This window comes from Chamaea fasciata, unplaced genomic scaffold (assembly GCF_029207755.1).
Source record: "Chamaea fasciata isolate MVZ Bird 193981 ecotype frontalis unplaced genomic scaffold, bChaFas1.0.hap1 SCAF_6, whole genome shotgun sequence".
Taxonomy (NCBI): domain Eukaryota; kingdom Metazoa; phylum Chordata; class Aves; order Passeriformes; family Sylviidae; genus Chamaea; species Chamaea fasciata.
The window spans coordinates 1000139-1024823 of record NW_027094091.1 but is presented as its reverse complement, the minus strand read 5'-3'; the positions used below and the strand labels follow the sequence as shown (position 1 = coordinate 1024823).

The following is a 24685-nucleotide window of genomic DNA, read 5'->3' as shown; positions in this document are numbered from 1 at the left end:
CAAACTAATTGGGAATCGAAGGAAAGACCACCAAAAGCAAAGCAAAATAGAATTGGGAATTGAAGCCGAGAGCTCCAAATTCGGGGAGCACAGGGGGAGGTTCCTCACCAGGGAGACACAGGGTGAGTTTATCCACCGTGGCCGAGATGTTCCTCTGCTGCAGCCGGCACTGCCTCAGCTCCTCCATGGCCACCATCAGCTGGAAAAACGGGAAAATCCCCTCAGGAGCAGCCAAAAACCGGGACCCCCGAGAATTTCACATTTTCTGTGCTGACGGGCACCGACCCGCAGGCAAACACTGCGTTTCCACCCGAGGCCGTGGGAAAAGGCTCCCAAAATTAAATAGCGGGACTAAAATTAGGAGTGAGTGGTTTGAGTAGAAGTGTGTGACACCACGGGGTGGAAAACTTCAAATTTAAAGGTTTAGAATACAGTGATGGATACATAGAGCAAGGTGGAGGATTTAGGGCTCCTTCTTTTTCACCTTCTCCTTCACGGCTCTGGGTGAGATTTTGTAATTAAACAGAAAAATCCGCGTTGCGGGCCACGGGTGGTTGGTTGTCGGGTGGAAAACGAAAATAATTTCGGTCTCATTTCATCACTGGACGGTTTGCGCTTTAAAAACCTTGTGGAGTGACGGAGACGGAGGCATTTTTCACTTTGTCAGCCGGACCTCACAGCTTGTGAGAGTGTGACAGAGATCAGAATTAATAAACATCTGAGTCTGAGCACAAACGGTGTCACCCGAGCATTTAATCCTGGCTCTAACAAAATGAAAGAAGATAGAAACCTCACAGGCGAGCCCAAACCCTGCCCTGAGCAGCAGCAAGCTCAGGGTGGGAGCAGCTCCCAGCAAGGGGAACTTCCCTGGATTCCCTGGATTTCAACGGGAGGGTGCAGCAAAAGCATCAAAGGGGCCTCGGAGCACGTCCTGGGGATTCCAAAATAAAATTTCCCACTTCAGGCATCTCTTCCAAGTTTTTTCTGGGTCTCAAAGGAAGGATGCGGCTGCTCGCTCCTGGGGGATTCTCCTCATCCCAAAGTTAACAGGGATTTATTTGTCAGGGCTGAGGCTCCGGGAGAAAATCCCGGGATATGGACAAGGGGAAAATGAGGATACAAGGCCAGGACAGGGAATTCTCCTCGTCCTAAAACTAAGAGGGATTGTTCAGTGTTCAGACTCCAAGAGAAAAACCTGGGATGAGGACAAGGGAAAAACAAGGATACAAGGCCAGGCTGGAAAGGGAATCCTCACATCCCAAAGTTAACAGGGATTTCTCAGGGCTGAAGCTCCAAGAGAAAAACCTGGAGACGTGGAAAAGGGGAAGGAAAGTATACAAGAAGGGAATTCTCATATCCCAGAGCTAACAGGGATTTCTCAGAGCTGAGAGTCCAGAGAAAATCCTGAGGATGTGGAAAAGGGAAAGGCAAGGATACAAGGCCAGGACAGGGAATTCTCCTCATCCCAAAACTTAAAGGGATTGTTCAGTGCTCAGACTCCAAGGGAAAAACCTGGGATGGGGACAAGGAAAAAATGAGGATGCAAGGTCAGGCTGGAGAGGGAATTCTCACATCCCAAAGTTAAAAGGGATTTCTCAGGGCTCAGGAGAAAACCTGGGGATGTGGACAAGGGAAAAACAGGGATGGCAGGCCAGGCTGGAGAGGGAATCCTCCCTCCCATCCCACCCCAGGCGGGAATCCCAGGCCCGCATCCATCACTCACCTCCTTCCCTTCATTCTGCAGCTTGCGGTTGGTGTCGGTCACTTGGTTCTGTGGGAATATTGGGAAGAACACAAACATAACGCATCCCATCAATCGGCACAAGGATTTATTTTATTTTATTGTATTTTATTTTATTTTTATTTTATTGTATCGTATTGTATTGTATTGTATTTATTGTATTGTATTTTATTGTATTTTATTTTATTTTATTGTATTGTATTGTATTGTATTGTATTGTATTGTATCGTATTGTATTTATTGTATTGTATTTTATTTTTATTTTATTGTATTGTATTGTATTTATCCCGCCCAAACCAACCCTCCATAAACACCACTTTTCAGGGCTCCCATCCCATGGAAAAGCTGTTTATTGTTGATTTAACAGCCACGGCCACGGGGGGACAAATCCAGGGATTTTCCTCCTGGCCACTGGAGGAAAGGGAAAGGGAACAGGGGCTGGAAGCCGCAAAAGGCTGGAAGTTTTCGTGGATCCGGTTTGGAAAACTCCAGTTTTCACCTGAGTGGGGGAGGAATTCATCCCCTTCCCCAGCATGAAAGAAATGATTTTATACATAATATAATATTATAATATTAAAATTTATATTATTATAATTTATTTATTCATAATAATACATTATATTATTATATTTGTATATTATACATAATTATGAATATATATAATATTATTAATAAAACTATTTTATCTATAATTATCATTATATTTATAATTATATAATTATAATATATTATAATAAAATAAAATATAATATAATTCAATTTTATAATATTTTTAAATTTCATTTTATAATATAATTATTATATCATTTTATCAAATAATATATTAAATATATAAATATATAGAATATCTATTAAATATCGTATTATTATATTTATCTATTAAATATTTATAATCATATAATTTTATAATAAAATTTATTGTTCCTACAATTATTATTATCATACGATTGTTTTTGTAATAATATTTTTAATTTTTATAATTTTTATATTATTTTATAATGTAAATATAAAAATACAATAGAATATAATATCAAATATATAAAAATATAAAAATATAAAATATATCTTATGTATCATATTATTATATTTATTATATATTTATAATTATATGATTTTGATAATTAAATGTATCTACAACTATTATTATCATTATACTATTGTTTTTGTAATAATACTTTTAATTTTTATAAATTTTATAACATAATTACTATATTATTTTATAATATAAATATAGAAATATAATAGAATATCAAAAATATAAAAATATAAAAATATTTAATACATTATATATATTACCTTATTATATTTTATATATATTTACAATTATATATAACTATTATAATAACTATTATTGTATCCATAATTATTATTTTATTAATTTTATTAATGTTAATAATAAATATTAATATTTATTTCCTCTGGAATAAATTCCCTTTAGGTTTTAGTTCCTTCACATCCCAGCAGGGAAGAATTCTTTCCCAGCAGCTTTCCTTAAAAATAATTCTTTCTAGGAATCCCTACAAAACTTCCTTTGGGACCCTCAGCTCCCTGCTCCTGCCCGCTGTCAGATACTGTCACACACCTGGGATAAAAAATTCCCTATTTCTTCTGGATTATCCCACCGAGGTGAGGCTCGGAGCTGGAAAATTTCCCACTTGGCAAAGCTGGAGTGGGAAGAGCCCAGCTCCAGGGGAATAAAGGGAATTTTGGGGCTCATCAGGATGGAAAATCAGGAATTCTCCCTTCATTCAGCCAACGGGTGGGAAGAGGACTCCGGGAATTCTCCTGAGTTCAGGCAGGGAAGGGTTGGAAACCCTGGGATACACAAACTTCCAAGGCAACATTCCCAGCTCCAGATCTCCAGCAATTCATCGATTCCCGAGGGAATTCCAGCAGGAATTCCCACATCACTCCGAGATTTCCGTACCATAAAATCCATTTTTTTTCCTCCGAAAATCTCCTTGCGCAGCTCCTAAAAAAGCTGGAAATGTTCATTCCCAGGTTCTCCCCACACTGGGAGCTGCTGCTGCCACTCCTGCCCCATTCTGGGAACTAATTCCTGCCTGTTTCCCAAAAGTTCTGCTCCGTCTGGAAGCAGAACCTTTCCCAGAGCTTGGAAAACACCAGGAGCTGGGAGAGAGTCCTCAAAGCACTTCCAGGAGTGGGAGAGCTCACAAATCCGTCTGAGAGCTTCGGAAAAACGATGGAAACGAGGGATTTTTAAGGAATTTTCAGCCCAGGGAAGGAAGGGCAGGTGGGGCTCTCCCATTCTCCAGCAGGATGGGGATGGAGGAGCAGGAGGAGATCCAAAGGGGGATTGGGAAGTGGGAAAACCATCCTGGAGCAAAAATCCAGCGGGGAGCAGCTGAGGGAGCTGGGAAAGGGCTGGAGAATTCCCAAGGGAGCTGGGAAAGGGCTGGAGAATTCCCGAGGGAGCTGGGGAAGGGGCTGGAGAATTCCTGAGGGAGCTGGGAAAGGGGCTGAGCCTGGAGAAAAGGAGGCTCAGGGGGGGACCTGGTGGCTCTGCACAAGTCCCTGGAATGTTGGAGCCAGGTGGGATTTGGGATCTGATCCCAGGGAATAACAGGATAAGAGGGAACAGCCTCAGGCTGGGCCAGGGGAGGCTCAGGGTGGACAGCAGCAGGAATTTCCCCATGGAAAGGGCGCTCAGGCCTTGGCAGTGCCCAGGGAGGTTTGGAATTCCCATCCCTGGGGGATTTCAAGCCATGGATGCGGCACCTGGGGACAGGGGACAGTGGTGGCCCTGGCAGCGCTGGCGCTGGTTGGAACGGAAGATCTTTTCCAACCATGATGATTTGGGGATCCTGTGATTCCCAGCAGAGGAGCTCCCCTGCTGTGGCTCAGCAAAGAGCTCCCAGAATGACGGGATCTTGGGAAAGGAATTCCTGGCTGGGCTGGAATTCCCACATTTGCTGGGGCCGCCCCTGGATCCCTGGGAATGTCCAAGGCCAGGTTGGATCCACCTGGGACGGCAGGAATTGTCCCTGGCCGTGGATGGGGTGGCTCTGGGTGGGATTTAAGGTCTTTTCCACCCCAACCCATTCCACGGTTCTCCCATTCAGCTGTCCCATTCCTGACGGATTTTCATCCCACCTCATCCCGTGTTATCCCAGCCGGGGCCGCCCTTCCCGCTCCAGGAATCTCAGGCCACGTGGCCGCAAAGTCCTTTTTGAATTCTCCAGCTTTTGGAGCTCTCCATCACAAGCCAGAGGTTATTCCTGCTCCACTCCCCAGAGTTCAGGCTGGAAAATCCCTCTGAGCCCATGGAGTCCAACCACTCCCAGCACTGCCCCGTGTCCCCACGTGCCACATCCACGGCTTGAAATCCCTCAGGGATGGGCACTCCATCCCTGCCAGGGCTGGAGAACGCTTCCGGGGAAGGAATTTTCCCCTCGTGTGTGTCAGGAGAGCCGCGAGCAGCCGCCGAGTTTCCGGGATGAAGGATCACCGCGCTCACTCCCGGCCCTGGCCGGTGGGAAGGGCTGCGACGGATCCAGAACCTGCTCCATTCCCAGGATTCCTCCCCAGCTCTTGGTGTTCCTCTCTCCCAACATTTATCCCCCGTCTGGAATGATCCCAAGGACTCCCCGAGCCGCCCTGCTCCGGGGTTTTGGCCATCCCAAAACCCCCGTTATCCCCCTGGGGCTGTCCAGCCCGGCTTAGCAAAGCCCAGCTCCGCAAAGCCCAGCCCGGTGCGTGCAAATAACCATCCAGGCCTGGAGACTCCAGGGACAATCCCAACCGCCACCTCCTGGCCCTCCCAAAAAACCCGGGAACGTGCGGGGACCTGCTCCGGCCTCGCTTTTCCCTGGAGCTGGGAATGCTGTGGGATTTGAACAAGGAACTCCTGGGCTTCATTTTAGGAGCGGTTTTACATCACCCGTCGCGGATTCCTTTTGTCGTTGTTGTTGTTGTTCCTGGTGGGATTTTCGGGATGGGAACAAATCAAATAATCTTCGGGAGGAGGTGCTGGGCTCCCGCGCACGTCGGGAGGGAAGCGAGCAGGTTTTTGGGCAGGGCAGGGAGCCAGCAGAGCCACTGCAGCACGGGGAGAGGCGGCACGCAGATGATGAGGGGGAATCGTGGATAACTCCGTCCCGCCAGCCTGGGAAGTTCCAGTTCTGGGGGAACTGCAGGGAGCTCTGAGCTCGGCTCTGCTGCTGGGAGCACCGAAAGCCTTCCTGGCTGCCCAGGATCATTCCCGAGAGGGGAAAAAATGGATCCTGGATCAATTTTACGTGAAAAAAATTGGTCCTGAATCAATTTTATGTGGAAAAAAATGGATCCTGGATCAATTTTATGGGGGAAAATGAATCCTGAATCAATTTTATGGGGAAAAATGGATCCTGAATCAATTTTGCGTGGAAAAAATGGATTCTGAATCAATTTTATGTGGAAAAAATGGATCCTGGATTAATTTTGCGTGGAAAAAATGGATCCTGAATCAATTTTAGGGGGAAAAAATGGATCCTGGATCAATTTTATGGGGAAAAATGGATCCTGAATCAATTTTATGTGGAAAAAAATGGATCCTGGATCAATTTTATGGGGAAAAAATGGATCCTGAATCAATTTTACATGGAAAAAATGGATCCTGAATCAATTTTACGTGAAAAAATGGATTCTGGATCAATTTTATGGGGAAGAAATGGATCCTGGATCAATTTTATGGGGGAAAATGGATCCTGGATCAATTTTATGTGGAAAAAATGGATCCTGGATCAATTTTACGTGGAAGAAATGGATCCTGGATAAATTTTACGCAGGTGAATCCAAAGATCCCCTTCTGTCTGACCTGGGGAGCTCCAAAGGGATGGAGATTTTCGGATCATGGAATTGTTAAGCTCAGAAAAGTTGTTCGGGATCTTTTCAGCTCAGCCAGCACCATGATCCCACTAAACCGCATTCCCAAGTGCCGCATCCACAGGGTTTGAACCCTTCCAGGGAGGGACCCTCCACTGCCGCTTCAGGCAGCTCCTTCCAATGCTGGACAGCCCTTTCCATGCAGGAATTTCCCCCAGAATCCACCCCGAGCATCCCCTGAGGCCGTTCCCTGTGTCCTGTCCCTGTTCCCGGGAGCAGATCCCAAATCCCCCCCGGCTGTCCCCTCCTGGCAGGGACTTGTGCAGGGCCACCAGGTCCCCCCGAGCCTCCTCTTCTCCAGGCTCAGCCCCTTTCCCAGCTCCCTCGGGAATTCTCCAGCCCCTTTCCCAGCTCCCTACTCTTCCCTGGACACACTAACCCCAATTCCTGCTCCCCAAACCCCAATTCCTGCTCCCCAAACCCCAATTCCTGCTCCCCAAACCCCAATTCCTGCTCCCCAAACCCCAATTCCTGCTCCTCAAACCCCAATTCCTGCTCCTCCAACCCCAATTCCTGCTCCCCAACCCCAATTCCTGCTCCCCAAACCCCAATTCCTGCTCCCCAACCCCAATTCCTGCTCCCCAAACCCCAATTCCTGCTCCTCCAACCCCAATTCCTGCTCCCCAACCCCAATTCCTGCTCCTCCAACCCCAATTCCTGCTCCTCCAACCCCAATTCCTGCTCCCAAACCCCAATTCCTGCTCCCCAAACCCCAATTCCTGCTCCCCAAACCCCAATTCCTGCTCCCCAACCCCAATTCCTGCTCCTCCAACCCCAATTCCTGCTCCCCAACCCCAATTCCTGCTCCCCAAACACCAATTCCTGCTCCCCAACCCCAATTCCTGCTCCCCAACCCCAATTCCTGCTCCCCAACCCCAATTCCTGCTCCTCCAACCCCAATTCCTGCTCCCCAACCCCAATTCCTGCTCCCCAAATCCCAATTCCTGCTCCCCAAATCCCAATTCCTGCTCCCCAAACCCAATTCCTGCTCCCCAACCCCAATTCCTGCTCCCCAAATCCCAATTCCTGCTCCCCAAACCCAATTCCTGCTCCCCAAATCCCAATTCCTGCTCCCCAACCCCAATTCTTGCTCCCCAAACCCCAATTCCTGCTCCCCAACCCCAATTCCTGCTCCCCAACCCCAATTCCGGCTCCTCCAACCCCAATTCCTGCTCCCCAACCCCAATTCCTGCTCCCCAACCCCAATTCCTGCTCCCCAAACCCCAATTCCTGCTCCCCAAATCCCAATTCCTGCTCCCCAAACCCCAATTCCTGCTCCCCAAACCCCAATTCCTGCTCCCCAAACCCCAATTCCTGCTCCCCAAACACCAATTCCTGCTCCCCAACCCCAATTCCTGCTCCCCAACCCCAATTCCTGCTCCCCAAATCCCAATTCCTGCTCCCCAAACCCCAATTCCTGCTCCCCAACCCCAATTCCTGCTCCCCAAACCCCAATTCCTGCTCCCCAAACTCCAATTCCTGCTCCCCAAACCCCAATTCCTGCTCCCCAACCCCAATTCCTGCTCCTCCAACCCCAATTCCTGCTCCCCAAACCCCAATTCCTGCTCCCCAACCCCAATTCCTGCTCCCCAAACCCCAATTCCTGCTCCTCCAACCCCAATTCCTGCTCCCCAAACCCCAATTCCTGCTCCCCAAATCCCAATTCCTGCTCCCCAAACCCCAATTCCTGCTCCCCAACCCCAATTCCTGCTCCCCAACCCCAATTCCTGCTCCCCAAACCCCAATTCCTGCTCCCCAACCCCAATTCCTGCTCCCCAAACCCCAATTCCTGCTCCTCCAACCCCAATTCCTGCTCCCCAACCCCAATTCCTGCTCCCCAAACCCCAATTCCTGCTCCCCAAACCCCAATTCCTGCTCCCCAAACCCCAATTCCTGCTCCTCCAACCCCAATTCCTGCTCCCCAACCCCAATTCCTGCATTTCCATCCTCCAGAGCAGCTCCGGAGAGCAGGGACCGGCCAGGGATATCTCCCCTCTCCGCTCCTCGCGGGTTCCCAGCTCGGCCGCACTGACAAAACCCCCGAGATCCAATGGAGGATGAATGTCTGGAAGCAAAGGCGCTCTCAGCCCTCGATCCCCAGATGATTCCCGAGGGGAAAATCCTCACAAAGAGCGCTCGGGCCTTCAGCGAGGATTTTTCTGGGGATGTTTTGGCCACGCGCTGGTTTTTTTCTGGATCGCGCAGGCACGGAAAGCAAAGGGAGATCCTGAGGGGACGGGGCTGGACTTCACAGCGAGCCACCAACAAAGGGTGGCGGAATGGGAACCAGCTCCCGGCGGATAAACAATGTGCCATTCTTGGCCGGGAACAATGGCTTGGGAAAATTGGGAAGAAAAAAAATAAAAAAATCAAAAAAAAAAGGGGGGAAAAAAAAAAAAAAGGATTTATTTCACGGTAATTCCAATCCTGCTGGATGGTTTCTCCTCGGGAAAGGTGCTCCTGAGAGGAAATCCCTTTTTTTTAGGATGGAAATTTGGGATGGGCGAAGGAAGAATCGTGCTGGGAAAGGCCACAGGCGGCTTTAAATCCACAAACGAACGTGCTCAAAGCAGCAGTCAGCTGAATGATGATAATAAACAAAAGCTAAAGCAAGAATTAAAATAATAAAAGCTGAACCCCCGACTTGGAGTTCTTCCTCCTTTTTTCACACAAGCTTTGCTTTTCCTGGCGGATTTTGTGATTTAGAATGGACGTAGAATTTCAGCTTTTCCAGTGGCCATCGGATTAGTGGGGGGGAAAACCAGGAAGGTTTTTTGACACTCGCGTGGCTCCCCAAATCCGGAATATTTCTATTTTAAGGCACAGGAAGCGAGCTGGAACCCCAAGCAGCTTTTCCCGAAGCTTCTCCAGTTTCCTTCCAGCCCTTCTTCCACATTTCCCTCACCCTGCAAATGGCTTTTTCCACACGTTACCCAACGACTTTTTCCAAGAGCTGGAGAAATCCCACCTCCCCCTCGTCCTCCCCGCAGGGTTTTAAAGGCCACGAGGCTAATTTTAGCTCAAGAGACTGGGATGGGATCCACGAGGAAAAGCGTTTTTCCTAATGAAAACAGCCTTGGCTTGAAGTTCTCCTTTGCCGCTTTCAGTGCAGCAAGAAATGGGGCCAAGGTCGGCCAAGGAGTCGTTAAATTTTCGGTGACTAACCCCATCGCTCCGGGAAGGATTAAAATAAATATTTATATTTGAAATGGAAATAAAATGTAAAGGAGAAAAAGAAAGGTCGACGTGGCTCCGGAGAGATCCCTGAGGCGGAGGCACCTAAAAAAAAAAGCGGCGTCAGGGCAGGATCTTCCCTCACCTTGAGCTTCTGGGCTTCGCCCCGGACCTTGAGGAGCTCGGTGATGGAATCCACGAAGCCCTGGTAGTGGAAGTTGCACATCTTCTCGATCTCGCGGTCGTGGTTGCGGATCCGCGCCTCCAGCTTCTCCATGAAGCGCCCGTGCTCCTCGCCGTCGTACACCGACCTGCAGGAGGGACACGCCACGTCAGCGCCCCGCCGCCGATCCGCCGGGAACGGCCAAAGTTCACCGGGAATGGCCAGGATTCACCGGGAACGGCCAAAGTTCACCGGGAATGGACAAAGTTCACCGGGAACAGCCAAAGTTCACCGGGAATGGCCAGGATTCACCAGGAACGGCCAAAGTTCACCGGGAATGGCCAGGATTCACCAGGAACGGCCAAAATTCACCGGGAATGGACAAAGTTCACCAGGAACAGCCAAAGTTCACTGGGAATGGCCAGGATTCACCAGGGACGGCCAAAGTTCACCGGGAATGGCCAGGATTCACCAGGAACGGCCAAAGTTCACCGGGAATGGCCAGGATTCACCAGGAACGGCCAAAGTTCACCGGGAATGGCCAGGATTCACCAGGAACGGCCAAAGTTCACCGGGAATGGCCAGGATTCACCAGGAACGGCCAAAATTCACCGGGAATGGCCAGGATTCACCAGGAACGGCCAAAGTTCACCGGGAATGGCCAGGATTCACCAGGAACAGCCAAAGTTCACCGGGAATGGCCAGGATTCACCAGGAACGGCCAAAGTTCACCGGGAATGGCCAGGATTCACCAGGAACGGCCAAAGTTCACCGGGAATGGACAAAGTTCACCAGGAACGGCCAAAGTTCACCGGGAATGGCCAGGATTCACCAGGAACGGCCAAAGTTCACCGGGAATGGCCAGGATTCACCAGGAACGGCCAAAGTTCACCGGGAATGGCCAGGATTCACCAGGAACGGCCAAAGTTCACCGGGAATGGCCAGGATTCACGAGGAACGGCCAAAGTTCACCGGGAATGGTCAGGATTCACCAGGAACGGCCAAAGTTCACCGGGAATGGCCAGGATTCACCAGGAACGGCCAAAGTTCACCGGGAATGGCTAGGATTCACCGGGAACGGCCAAAGTTCACCGGGAATGGCCAGGATTCACCGGGAACAGCCAAAGTTCACCGGGAATGGCCAGGATTCACCAGGAACGGCCAAAGTTCACCGGGAATGGCCAGGATTCACCAGGAACGGCCAAAGTTCACCGGGAATGGCCAGGATTCACCAGGAACGGCCAAAGTTCACCGGGAATGGCCAGGATTCACCAGGAACGGCCAAAGTTCACCGGGAATGGCCAGAGTTCACCAGGAACGGCCAAAATTCACTGGGAATGGCCAGGATTCACCAGGAACGGCCAAAACCTGAGCCCAGGATTCACCAGAAATGGCCAAAATCTGAGCACAAAATTCACCAGGAATGGCCAAAATTCACCAGGAATGGCCAAAATTCACCAGGAACAGACAAAACCTGAGCACAAAATTCACCGGGAATGGCCAAAATTCACCAGGAACGGCCAGGATTCACCAGGAACGGCCAAAGTTCACCGGGAATGGCCAAAATCTGAGCCCAGGATTCACCAGGAATGGCCAAATTCCGACCCCAAAAACGTCCTCCTGGGACAAAGAGACTGGTCCTAAACCAGGAACCAAATTGGGCTGAAAAACATTTCTAGTCCAAGACTTCGTCTCCTTTTTCCACCATTTTGTGTCCCCTGAGAGACCAGAACAGCCCAAGAGGACCTGGAATGTTTCTATTCCAAACTTTTTCCCTTTTTCCGCCCGTTTTGGTGTCCCCTGAGAGCTCAGAACACCTGAAGCAAAGGAATGGTAAATCTTGGAATTCCGGGATTGTTTGGGTTGAAAGGATCTGAAATCCTTTAAAGGGTCTGAAATCCTTAGATCTTAAATCCCAATCCATGGGCAGGGACAATTCCCACCGTCCCAGGTGGATCCAACCTGGCCTTGGGAATTCCCAGGGATCCAGGGGCAGCCCCAGGGAATCTGGGAATTCCAGCCCAGCCCCTGCCCACCCTTCCAGCCAGGAATTCCCGCCCAAAATCCCCATCCATCCCTGCCCTCCTTCAGCTTAAAACTAAATACAAGGATGGAAATCAAACCCAAATTTTTATCCCTCAGATGTTTCCCTAGAAAGCAGAGGGAGCAGGTCACACCCTGGGAATTCCGGGGTTGTTTTCCTGATTTTTTACAGAAAAAAAAAAAAAAGTGGATATTTTCAATGGATTGTGGCAATTCCACTCTTGGCCTTTGGGAAGTTTTGGCTCCTAAACCTGAATTCCCTCCCAGTCCAGGAGTGAAGTTTGGAGTGAGGTTTATGGATCCGAGCTTGTGTCAGATATCAGGGTTATAAAACTAGGGATGGAGAGGATTCCAGGCAGCCTTCGGAGAGAAAAGATGGGAATGAGCACAGAGAAAAGATGGGAATGACCAGAGAGAGAAGATGGGAATGAGCAGAGGGAAAAGATGGGAATGAGCAGAGGGAAAAGACGGGAATGACCACAGAGAAAAGATGGGAATGACCAGAGGGAAAAGATGGGAATGACCAGAGGGAAAAGATGGGAATGAGCAGAGAGAAGATGGGAATGAGCAGAGAGAAAAGATGGGAACGACCAGAGGGAAAAGATGGGAATGAGCAGAGAGAAGATGGGAATGACCAGAGGGAAAAGATGGGAATGAGCAGAGGGAAAAGATGGGAATGACCAGAGGGAAAAGATGGGAATGACCAGAGAGAGAAGATGGGAATGAGCAGAGGGAAAAGATGGGAATGACCAGAGAGAAAAGATGGGAATGAGCACAGAGAAAAGATGGGAATGACCAGAGAGAAAAGATGGGAATGAGCACAGAGAAAAGATGGGAATGAGCAGAGGGAAAAGATGGGAATGACAGAGCTGACCAAGCCGTAAGAATAAAATATTTAATAATTATTAATCCCAATAAAATATTTAACAATTATTAATCCCAGCAATGAGAAGCAACACTCCAGAAGGAACCAGAACTCCAAGAGGACACGGGAATTCCTTTCTCCTGCAGTGGGATCTTTCCCTTTGGAAAATCCCTTTCCTTCAACCCACGCAGCCCTCAAACAGGAAAGTAAAAAAAACTAAATACCAAGAGAGAGGTAAAAAGCTGCAGAAAAAAATCGATTTAATTCTTGTTCTTTCCAGTCCTGCAGCCTCAATCAAACATTCTCCGTGGCAAAACGACGCCGCCAGGATTTTAAAACCTCTTTGAATTCGGCGTAAAAGAACCCAGACCCCCGGAACAGGTGACGGGGAGGATATTCCCTTCTCCTGGTTGGTCTAAAGGTGGGAAAAAAAAAAAAAAAGGGGATTCAACATCCTCAGATTCCAGGAGAGGCAGCACTGGAGCGGCGCTGGAGGATTTTCCTGCAAGTTTTCCGGGAGTTCTGGCTGCTGGAAATCCGAAATTCGGAGCCCGAGTGCCACCTAGTGCAGCACGGCCTCTTAGCAGGGTCCCCCCCACCCGGTGACTCCAAAGGGTTCTCGGCTCCCGGAGGAGAATTCCAGTCAAAAAACGAAGGCGGATACGCCGTGCCCGCGTTCAGGGAGAAACGGAAACAATAAAATCCCCACGGCAGGGAAGACTCCGTGTTCAAAGGGAAATTTGGGATTTAATCTGACCATAGAGGGGGGGAAAATAAAACCACCTCGAAATTATTGAAAATGTCCAGGAAAAAATTCCCGTTCGGAGGCGGCAAAGGGGAGAAATAAACGTCCGATGACTGAAACCCCTCTGGTCATTAGGAATTATTTTATTTTGTCACTTTTTAGGCCGAATTTTAGCGTGGAAAAAAAAGAAGGTTTGGCGTCGGACAGGAAGGAAACAGCAGCAGGTGATGGGAAGCGCTTCCCTTCGGAGCTCTCCGGATCCTCCAGGGTCCTTTTCCCAGGAAAATCCAACCCTGGACCTTCCTTTCTGAACTCTCCGGATCCTCCAGGGTCCTTTTCCCAGGAAAATCCAGCCCTGGCCTGTCCAGGATCCCTCCAGGATCCTTTTCCAGGATGAACAACTCCTGGACTTTCCCTTCTGAGCTCTCCTGATCCCTCAGGATCCACTTTCCAGAAAAATCCAATCCTGGACCTTCCTTTCTGAGCTCTCTTGATCCTCCAGGATCCCTTTTCCAGGAAAATCCCATCCTGGCTCTTCCATTCTGAGCTCTCCTGATCTTCCAAGATCTCTTTTCCGGAAAAATCCAATCCTGGACCTTCCTTTCTGAGCTCTCCTGACCCTCCAGGATCTCTTTTCCAGGAAAAATCCAGTTCTGAACCTTCCCTTCTGAGCTCTCCTAGGATCTCTTCTCCAGGAAAATCCAGCCCTGGCCTTTCCAGGATCCCTCCAGGATCCTTTTCCAGGATAAACCCGTCCTGGACCTTCCCTTCTGAGCTCTCCTGATCCCCTGGGACCCTTTTTCTATCTCCCTCCAAAATGAGAGCACAGGGAACAGCCAGGCCAGCCCCAGATCCAAGATTCCAAAGCTGCAGGATGGACAATCCATGGACAATCCAAAGCTGCAGGATGGGCAATCCATGGACAATCCAAAGCTGCAGGATGGACAATCCATGGACAATCCAAAGCTGCAGGATGGAAATTCCATGGAGAATCCAACGCTGCAGGATGGACATTTCATGGACAATCCAGATCAGCAGGATGGACATTCCACGGACATTCCAAAGCTGCAGGATGGACATTCCAGAACTCTGGGATGGTTCTGCCTCTGGAACCTTCTCCCGCAGGAGAACCCGGTGACCCCTGGTGACCCTCACCCCCAAATAACCAACATTCAACGCTCAGCTCGACGGTGCAAAGAACAAACCTCTCCCCCCTTCAACGCCCCCAAATCCCACCAGAATCCCAAAATCCCACCTTCCCCCTGCCTCTGGCACTTCCTCGGGCGCCATCAGTGTTGGAAAATCCTCCTGGAGATCCCAAATCCCGGGATCTGGAGCCACAGGAGCAGTGTCACCCCCCTGGCACTGCCAGGGCTCTCCAGCCCCGCTCACTGGTGCACCTCTGTCAAATATTCCCAGATTTCCCACCCTTGGGACATTCCCTTCTCCCGCCTCCAAACTTTTGGGATCCCCCCCTTGCCTCGCTCTGCATTTCCACCTCCCTCTGGAACACCTCCGCTGCTCCGAACGCAGCCTGGAGCTCTCCTGGAAGGACCAGGAATTCAGGAGACGCACAAAAGCCGCTCTAAAGAAGAGAATTATCCGCAATTTGCGCTCCCGGCCGTGAGTTAATCCCGCCAGCACCAGGCAAAGCTGCAGCGCGGAGGGCGAGAAACAAGAACAAACAAGGATTAAACTCATTTCGGGGCCGGTTTTTTTTTTCTGTCGGTTTTTTTAAGGACAGGCTGGGGGGACAGAGCTGCACAAAACCATCCTGGAGGCTGCTTTCCTTGGGGGGGGGGGGGTTGAATCCTTTTTTTTTTTTTTTTTTTGACCATTAAAAAAAATTTTGCCGGTCAGAAAAGCCGCTCCACAAAAAGGTTTTTGATTGAAAAAGTCTGAGGGAGAGGGGCTGTGCCACATGCACTTATCTGGTAAAGCCGGAGCAGGCTGTAATTCTTCCCGGCCGCTCGGCTCACTGACACATCTCCTCCTGCTCCAGGGTTTTTTTTAAGTGCGCTCAACTAAACAAAACTATGGAAAAAGGGCTTTGAAATTCCTTGGATTGGGGTTGTTAAGTTTCACAATTTCAGCATCCGTTAAAAATCTGCTTCGTTTTTTGGGCTGGTTTGGTTGAGGGGTTTTTTTTTGGGTTTTTTTTTTTCTTTAAAAGGTCAAACTGGAAAAAAAAAAAAAATCTTTCCAGGAAAGTCACAAATGGATCAGGAGCTGCCACGTGCAGCTTGGAGTTCCTGCAAAGTTTATCCGCCGAAATAAAGGGGATAAAGCAAAGCTGGGGCGGAAATGGGGCGAAGCAGGCAGAGATCCGGCCGTGCCAGGGGTCAGGAAGTCGTGGAAGAATGTGAGATCCAACCCCGGGCCTCGCACAGACATCCCAAAATCCCACCCTGTGCCAGGGGACAAAGTCGTGGGATAACCTGAGATCCACAGGGATCATGGATCACATCCCTGACACTGCACAGACACCCCAAAATCCCACCCTGAGCCAAAGGTCAGACAGTCATGGAATGTTCTGAGATCCAACCCCATTCCCTGCACAGACCCCCCAAAATCCCACCCTGGGCACTCCTGGAGTGGTATCCAAAGTCTCCTGGAGCTCGGGCAGAGTTGGGAACGTGCCCATTCCCTGGGCAGGGCCAGCACCCTCTGGATGAGGAGCCTTTCCCTGAAATCCTGAACCTGCCCTGGAACAGCTCCAGCCCTGCCCTGGGCCTGTCCCTGTCCCAGAGGCGGAGCTGCCCCTCTGATCCCACCACATCCCAGGGGTCTCCTCTGCTCCAGCTGGACATTCCAACCTCTCCCCCCACGGATCTTCAGGTGCTTTTGTCCTTTCCCAGGTGGCAGCAGGTGAGGGGGTGGGTGGGGAACATCTCCCACCTCCATCCTGCCCCACCAGGTGCGGGTGGGGAACATCTCCCACTTCTTCTCGGCCGCTCCTCCACCCACAGCAGCCGAAACTGGGCAAAGAGGGGAGATTTGGGGAGGAAGAGGAGAGATTTGGGGGCAAAGAGGGGAGATCTGGGCGTACGGCCCAGAGAAAACCCAAAGGGACACCGAGCTCAGGTGGGGATCTCCTTCAGCCACGGCCAGAGGCAGGAGGGGACAATCCCAGAGTGGTCTGGGTGGGAAGGGACCTTAAAGCCCCTCCAGTGCCACTGATGCCTCAGGTTTTATCTCCCATGTATTTCAGACTCTGTGGTGCCCAGGGGGGCAGCTCCGAGCTCACAGTCAGCGTCACTCCGCTCCGCACACAGCAGGGACACAAAACAAATCCTTCTCCTGCTGCACACCAAGGACAACTCTCAGCCCCAACAGCACAAACAAGGGTGGGCTGGAGGGAGGGACAAGAAGGATGGGACCTCACAGCCTGGAGCTGGGACTGGACAATGCAACCCCAACGTGCAAATGGACCAAAACTTATCAAAGTGTGAGACCTCCTGACCAGGGGCCCATTCTGTGACCATTTTGGGTCTATTCCGTGTCCATTTTGTGCCCATTCTGTGGCCATTTTTTGTCCATTTTGGGTCCATTTTGTGACCATTTTTTGTCCATTTTGTGACCATTCTGTGACCATTTTGGGTCCATTCTGTGACCATTTTGGGTCCATTTTGGTTCCACCTTGGGTGCAGCCCTGGCCAGGCTCTTGTCCTGCCCAAGGTGTGTCCTAAAGTCCTTTCAATAAATCTCTGCTTCATTCTCCGGCTCTGCCCAGTCTCTGTCCCCAAGGCACCACCACGGCAGGGACACCTCCCACCACCCCAGGCTGCTCCAAACGACGTCTCCCCACTCCTGGAGTGTCCAAGGGCAGCTCGGAGCACCCCGGGCTGGTGGGAGACGTCCAGGGGTGACACTGGGAGGGTTTTGAGGTCCCAGTCCACCCCCTGACCCCCTCAGTCAGAGCAGGGCGGCTCCAGCAGGGCTGACCCAACCCCAACCTGAACAAATCCAGCTGGGAATGCGGAGCAGGGGAAAATCTGCAGGGATGGGATGGGACGGAATGAAAGAGCTCCGGGACAATGCAGAGAGGACAAGCTGGGGACAGAGAAACACGAGTGGCTTTTGTTTCCAATTAATAGAGGAACAAATTCCTGACTCCGCTGAGGACTTCAATTTTCTTTCTTTTTTTTTTTTGTTGTTTTTTTTTTTTCCCCTTTTAAAACTTCTGTAGTGGTTTCGAATCCCTCCGAAACATTTTCTTCTCATTAAGCGACATAAAAGCATTAGCAGCTTGTTTAATCTTAGTCTAACTTTTGTAATAAACAAATTAACTGCCGAGAAAAAAAAAAAAATTAAAAAAAAAAAAAAGAAGGACTTCAAGAAAAATAAAAATTAAAAAGAGTGGTGCAACAGCTCCACGGGAACAAAAATAAAAAGGGCAAAGGATGTTTTTTAAGATTAATGCCTGGTTAGGATGGAACTGGCAGGAGTTTAAACCTCAGGATTTTAAAGTTTATCCCAATTAGGACTCCAAAGATTTCCCCACTGAGGTGGTTCCACCTCGGGTTACCCGAGAGGGGGGAAAGCGAGTGGAGAACTCACTTTTCGTTTTCACTCTGCCAGTTAAACAGAACTGATTTAAGCCCAGGATCGAAGCCCAAAATTCAAACCTGAAATTAAACCCAAAATCTAAGACCAAAACTTCAAATCTAAGCTCCAAACTGAAAACTCAAAATTAAAACCCCCGAATTTAAGTTCCAGAACTGAAGCTCCAAAAAAATCATAAAATCAAAATTTAAGCCCTGAAATTTAAACCCCAAATTTAAGTCCAGAACTAAATTAAAGCCCAAAATCAAGCTCAGAATTTAACACGAGATTTAGGCTCAAAATTTAAACCACAAATTTAAACTCAAAAATTTAAGCCCAGAACTGAACTAAAGCCCAAAATCAAGCTCAGAATTTAACTCGAAATTTAAGCTCAAAATTTAAACCCCAGATTTAAGCCCGGAACTGAATCAAGGCCCAGAACTGAAGCCCAAAATTTAAGCCCAGAACTGAACTAAACCCCAAAACTTAAACTCAAAATTTAAGCGCAAAGCTTAAACTCAAAATTTAAACCCCAAATTTAAACCCCGAGCTGAATTAAAGCCCAGAACTAAAGCCCAAAAAATCAAGCCCAAAATTTTAGCTCAAAATTTAAACCAAATTTAAACCCCAAAACTGAATGGAAACCCAGAACTAAAGCCCAAAATTCAGGCACGAAATTTAAATCCCAGACTTAAGCCCCAAATGTAAGCCCAGAATGGAATTAAGACCCAGAATGGAAGGCCAAAATTTAAGCTCAAAATTTAAACCCCAAATTTAAGCCCAGAACTAAATTAAAGCCCGCAACTTAAGCCCAGAATTTAGGCTGAGAATTCAAACACAAAACCTAGGCCGGCTCTGCTGTGTCCTGTCCCCCACACAGGTCCACCCTTACACCAAAAACACCGAAAAAACCCCAAATTTTTGGTCCTTTTTGGAAGATGTAAAATCTCCAACCCTGAACGATTTGTCGTTATTCCCATGAAAAGCATTCCCACACGGATTTGTCCCACTCACAGCCACAGACATTTCCAAGTTCCAGCAGAAGTCGTTCCCATCACTGTAAAATCCCACCAAATCCCACAAAATCCCACAAAATCCCAGGGATGTCCCGTTATGGCCAGGCAGAAAACCCAGCAGTCGCTGTCGGGCACCACTAAAGGAGATTTTTTGGCAGGAAAATCCCGATTTCCCCAGCTGGGAACACCTGGATTCCAGGCAGGAATAACACCAACCCAGGTGGGCGTTCCCACAGCATGGAAAAGTCCCACAAACCACATCCAGATTCTCCTCAAAAGTCACCCCAAAAACCTCCAGGATTTTCGTGGATTCACTTCCCACAAACCACATCCAGATTCTCCTCAAAAACCACCCCAAAAACCTCCAGGACTTTTCTGGTGTCAATTCCCACAAACCACATCCAGATTCTCCTCAAAAACCACCCCAAAAACCTCCAGGACTTTTCTGGTGTCAATTCCCACAAACCACATCCAGATTCTCCTCAAAAACCTCTAGGACTTTTTGGGCTTCAATTCCCACAAACCACATCCAGATTCTCCTCCAAACCCACCCCAACAAACTCCAGGATTTTTGTGGATTCAATTCCCACAAACCACATCCAGATTCTCCTCCAAACCCACCCCCAAACCCCCTGGGATTTTGTCTGGCCTCAACCAGGAGGAGCTTTTCAACAGGTCTTCCTCCTGGGTTTGTGCTGGGCCTGGTCTTCCTCAGAGGTTTCGGGAGGAAATTGGGAAATCCGGAGCCAGAAGCTCCTGGGGGTGACGACAGTGCCACCAAAGCTGAGGGATGTCGAGGATTGGGAAGCTGGGAGTGATTCCAAGGAGGATGAAGGTCAGCAGAGGTCCGAGGGAAGGGCAGGAGAAGGATCAGGAAGCCCAAGGATGCCAAGGAGAGATCCCAAACTCCGTCCTAGCCACAGCTCCTCGTTTTCTGAGCCAGGAGAAACCAAAGGAGCTGGGTTTGGATTTGATGGGGAAAAGCTGAGGAGAACGTGGGGAGAACAAAACCACGGGAGAAGTCTCCTCTGCTCTACAAACACGGAATGACCAAGGCTGGAAAAGCCCCCTGAGATCCTCCAGCTCACCCCAAAACCCAACACCACCGTGCTGAGAGGCTGAGGAGAACACGGGGAGATCAAAACCACAGGGAAAGTCTCCTCAGCTCTAAAAACACGGAATGACCAAGGCTGGAAAAGCCCCCTGAGATCCTCCAGCCCATCCCAAAACCCACCACCGTGCTGACAGCAAACCCTGCCCCTTGGTGACCTTTGGTCACTCCCAGGGAAGACAATTCCAGTTCCAGTCCCTGCTTCCCCCTCCAGGTGAAGATTCCCAGAGCTCCGGGGCCTCCTCTGGACTCTGTCCAGCAGCTCTGGATCCAAGGAAGCCTCCATCCTTCCCCTGACGGCCTTCCCCAGCTCTCCAAGCAGATTATTCCACCATGGAACGATTCTACTGTCCATTCTCGCCGCGTCATTGCCCAACGAAAGCTCCTTCCCCGCCACCAAAGCTCCTTCTGTTGTCTTTTCCATTGTCCCGACGAGCTGATTTGGATTTTAATTCTTTTTTTTCTTTTTTCGGAGCATTCTTGGCTCGAGGTTCTGGCCCCCGTCCTCTCTGCTGGGAAGAAACGTTGTCGCGGCCTCCAGCAGAGGCACAGCAAATCCTCGGGACGTGCCCGACGTTGAACAAAACTCATCCCAGGGGACGTGGGCCGATGGAGAACTTCCAGCGCCACCAGCCTGCAGCATCCAGGGATTGGAAGATGTGCTCATCCATGGATTTGAACATTTGTTCATCCATGGATTTGAACATTTGCTCATCCAGGGATTTGAACATTTGCTCATCCAGGGATTTGAAATTTTGCTCATCCCTGGATTTGCAGATTTGCTCACCCATGGATTTTAAGATTTCCTCGTCCGGGGATTTTAAGATTTGCTCATCCAGGGATTTGAATATTTGCTCATCCATGGATTTGAAGATTTCCTCGTCCAGGGATTTGAAAATTTCCTCATTCATGGATTTTAAGATTTGCTCATCCACGGATTTGAAGATTTCTTCGTCCAGGGATTTGAAGTTTATCCTGCTCATCCAGGGATTTGAAGATTTCCTCGTCCATGGATTTGAAGATTTCCTCGTCCAGGGATTTGAACATTTGCTCGTCCATGGATTTGAACATTTGCCCCTCCATGGATTTGAACATTTGCCCCTCCATGGATTTGAACATTTGCCCCTCCATGGATTTGAACATTTGCCCCTCCATGGATTTGAACATTTGCTCGTCCATGGATTTGAACATTTGCCCCTCCATGGATTTGAACATTTGCCCCTCCATGGATCTGAGGAGGAAGGAGCAGCCTCCCTGCCTGTCTCAGCAGCTTCCAGCTCCTTCCCTGGGGAAGCTCCAGGCTGGGGATGAAGGTCAAGCCGAGGTCTCCCTCGGGGCAGGAGCTGATGGGACGGCCCAGGGCAGCTCCTGGCTGCCAACCCACTGTGTGGGGATCCAGCAGCTGGATCCGCGCTCCTCACGCAGGAATTCCTCCCTGGCAGCCCCGGGAACAGCCTGGCCCTGGATGATCAGGGGCTGGTCGGGATTTGGGGTGACCCCAAAGCCCACCCCAATCCCCACGGGGCTCCTTGCACAGCCCCATCCAGCCTGGGCTGGCCCACAGGAGAGCGAGGCTCCTGAAAAACCTTGGGGCGTCCTTGGTTTAATCCAACGGGAATGTTCTGACCCCGTTTCTCTCCTCAGCCACAGCAAACCCAGTTATTGCTCTTCACCTTTTTCCTTCTTCTCCGTGGGTTTGGGTGGTTTTCTGTAACTGGGTGAAAAAGATCCTCACTGGGGGCCTTGGGTGGCCGTTATTGGGTCAGAAACAGAAATAATCCAGGTGTCACCTCGTTATGGGGTAATTAGCGCCTAAATAACCTTGGAAAGAGTCAGAGGTGCTCCATTTCACCTCATTTCTTTACCTTGCTAATTAGAGCTCACAAAATAGATAAGAAATGATAAACTTTCAAGTCGGAACACGTTTCCCGCGTATTTATCCCGATCCTGGCAGAGGGAAAGAGAAGCCAGCACTGTCACAGGAGGGAACAACCCCAAATTCCAGGGGAAAAGCAGCTCCAGGACACAGAAAAACCGATTTTTTGGCCCTTTTTGGAAGATGTAAAATCTCCAACCCTGACTATTTGTCGTTGTTCTCATGAAAAGCATTCCCACACTGGAATTTCCCTGGAAAAAAAAAGCTCCAGGACACAGAAAAAACAATTTTTTAGCCCCTTCTGGAAGATATAAAATCACCAACCCTGACTATTTGTCATTATTCCCATGAAAAGCATTCCCACACTGGAATTTCCCTGGAAAAAGCAGCTCCAGGACACCCCAAGGATGGGGAGAGGTGGCCACAAGCAGAATCCAAACAGGAATCCACAAATCCAAAAAAAAAAGAAATCCACAAATCCAAAATAGAAATTCACAAATTCAAAAAGAAACCCACAAATCCAAAAGAAGGAATTCACAAATCCAAAAAAGAAACTCACAAATCCAAAAGAGAAACTCACAAATCCAAAAGAGAAATCCACAAATCCCAAAGAGAAATCCACAAATCCCAAAGAGAAATCCACAAATCCCAAAGAGAAATCCACAAATCCAAAAGAGAAATCCACAAATCCAAACAGGAATCTACCACAGCCCCTGGTCACACGTGGCTCAAGGTTTGGAATTCTGGAATTCTCTGGGTCCACGTGGAGAATTTTTTTGGAAATCGGTGAAATCAGGGTTGGGCACGAAGGCACGGGAATGGGAGGGTGGGGATGGAGCAGCACAAAGGGGGACAGGACAGGGGACAGGACACGGACAGATGTGGGCTTTGGGATAGGGACAGGACATGGACAGATGTGGGCTTTGGGACAGGACAGAGGACACGCGGACAGATGTGGGCTTTGGGACAGGACACAGGACAGATGTGGGCTTTGGGACAGGACACAGGACAGATGTGAGGTTTGGGACAGGGACAGGACACACGGACAGATGTGAGGTTTGGGACAGGACACGTGGACAGATGCGAGGTTTGGGACAGGGACAGGACACAGGACAGATGTGAGGTTTGGGACAGGACACGCGGACAGATGTGGGGTTTGGGACAGGACACGCGGACAGATGTGAGGTTTGGGACAGGGACAGGACACAGGACAGATGTGAGGTTTGGGACAGGACACAGGACACACGGACAGATGTGAGGTTTGGGACAGGACACAGGACACACGGACAGATGTGAGGTTTGGGACAGGACACACGGACAGATGTAGGGCTTGGGATACTGCAGGGGGACAGGACATACCAGAACAAGGTCAGATGTGGGGTTTGGGACAGGGACAGGACACAGACCGATGTGGGGTTTGGGACAGGACACATGGACAGACGTGGGCTTTGGGACAGGGGAGACAGGACAGATGTGGGGTTTGGGACAGGACAGGACACACCAGAGCAGGGTCAGATGTGGATTTGGGACACACTGGGATGGACAGAGCAGAGTCAGCTGTGGGGTTTGGGATATGGGACTGGAACAGGGTCAGCTGTGGGGTTTGGGACAGGCCAGGACACACTGGGATGGACAGAGTGGAGTCAGCTGTGGGGTTTGGGACAGGACAGGACACACTGGGATGGACAGAGCGGAGTCAGCTGTGGGGTTTGGGATATGGGAGCGGAGCAGGCTCAGCTGTGGGGTTTGGAAGGGAACAGATCTCAGGGGGAGCAGCCGCCCTGCCCTGCCCAGCTCTGGGGGATTCTCATCCTGACCTTCCGTGAAACTCCGAGTTTTCCCGGGGGAAGCCCAGGCTGTGACACCGCAGCCGTGTCACCTTCACTGGGAAAAGAGGAAATCCCAAAGCCAGGGCGGGCAAACCGCAGTCAGAAAACACACCCAGAAAACCCCACACTGGCCAAAACTCCTTGGACATTCCCGGATCCCATTCCAGCAGGGTTTGACGCCATCTCCGAGGGCTTTTCCAACCCAAAAACCGACCTACGACTCCACGAATCCACCGCCATCCCACAAATCAACCAGCACCACAGGAAAAGCAGCTCCAGAACGGGGGAAAAACCAGGGACGGGTTGTTCCTAATCCTGATTTTTTCCATGGAAAAACCATTTCCATTTTCCACTGGCTGTCCCTGAGCGCTCAGTGAGGAAAAAATTCCCTTTTTCCAGCTGCCACCTGCCCAGGGAAAAGGGGGAAACGCCCTCGGCAAGACCCGACTGCACTGGAAGAACTAAAATCCCCCGAATTCAAGGATTTTTCTCCTTTTCTCTCCCTGATTTTCAGGAATGAGCGGCCTGGGGAATTCCCATAATAGTCACTCTCCTCCTCCTCCTCCCCTCATTTCTCCATTCCCAATAAACCACCACGTTCCTTTCAGGGAAATTGAGGTCGGTTTTTTTTTTACCGTGTAGTGGCAAAGAATTGGAAAATTTCTGATTTTACCCGAGAGTTTTGGGGGAGGA

At 49.6% G+C, this 24685-nt stretch overlaps 1 protein-coding gene across 1 annotated transcript in view; it reads right to left on the bottom strand.

The window, feature by feature from the left end:
• Nucleotides 1–24685, bottom strand: part of EXOC6B (exocyst complex component 6B) — a 235023-nt gene that overhangs the window by 186348 nt on the left and 23990 nt on the right. The window contains 3 exon segments of the mRNA XM_066185120.1: nt 109–199; nt 1724–1771; nt 9945–10110. Of these exon segments, the coding sequence (XP_066041217.1) occupies nt 109–199; nt 1724–1771; nt 9945–10110 (305 nt within the window).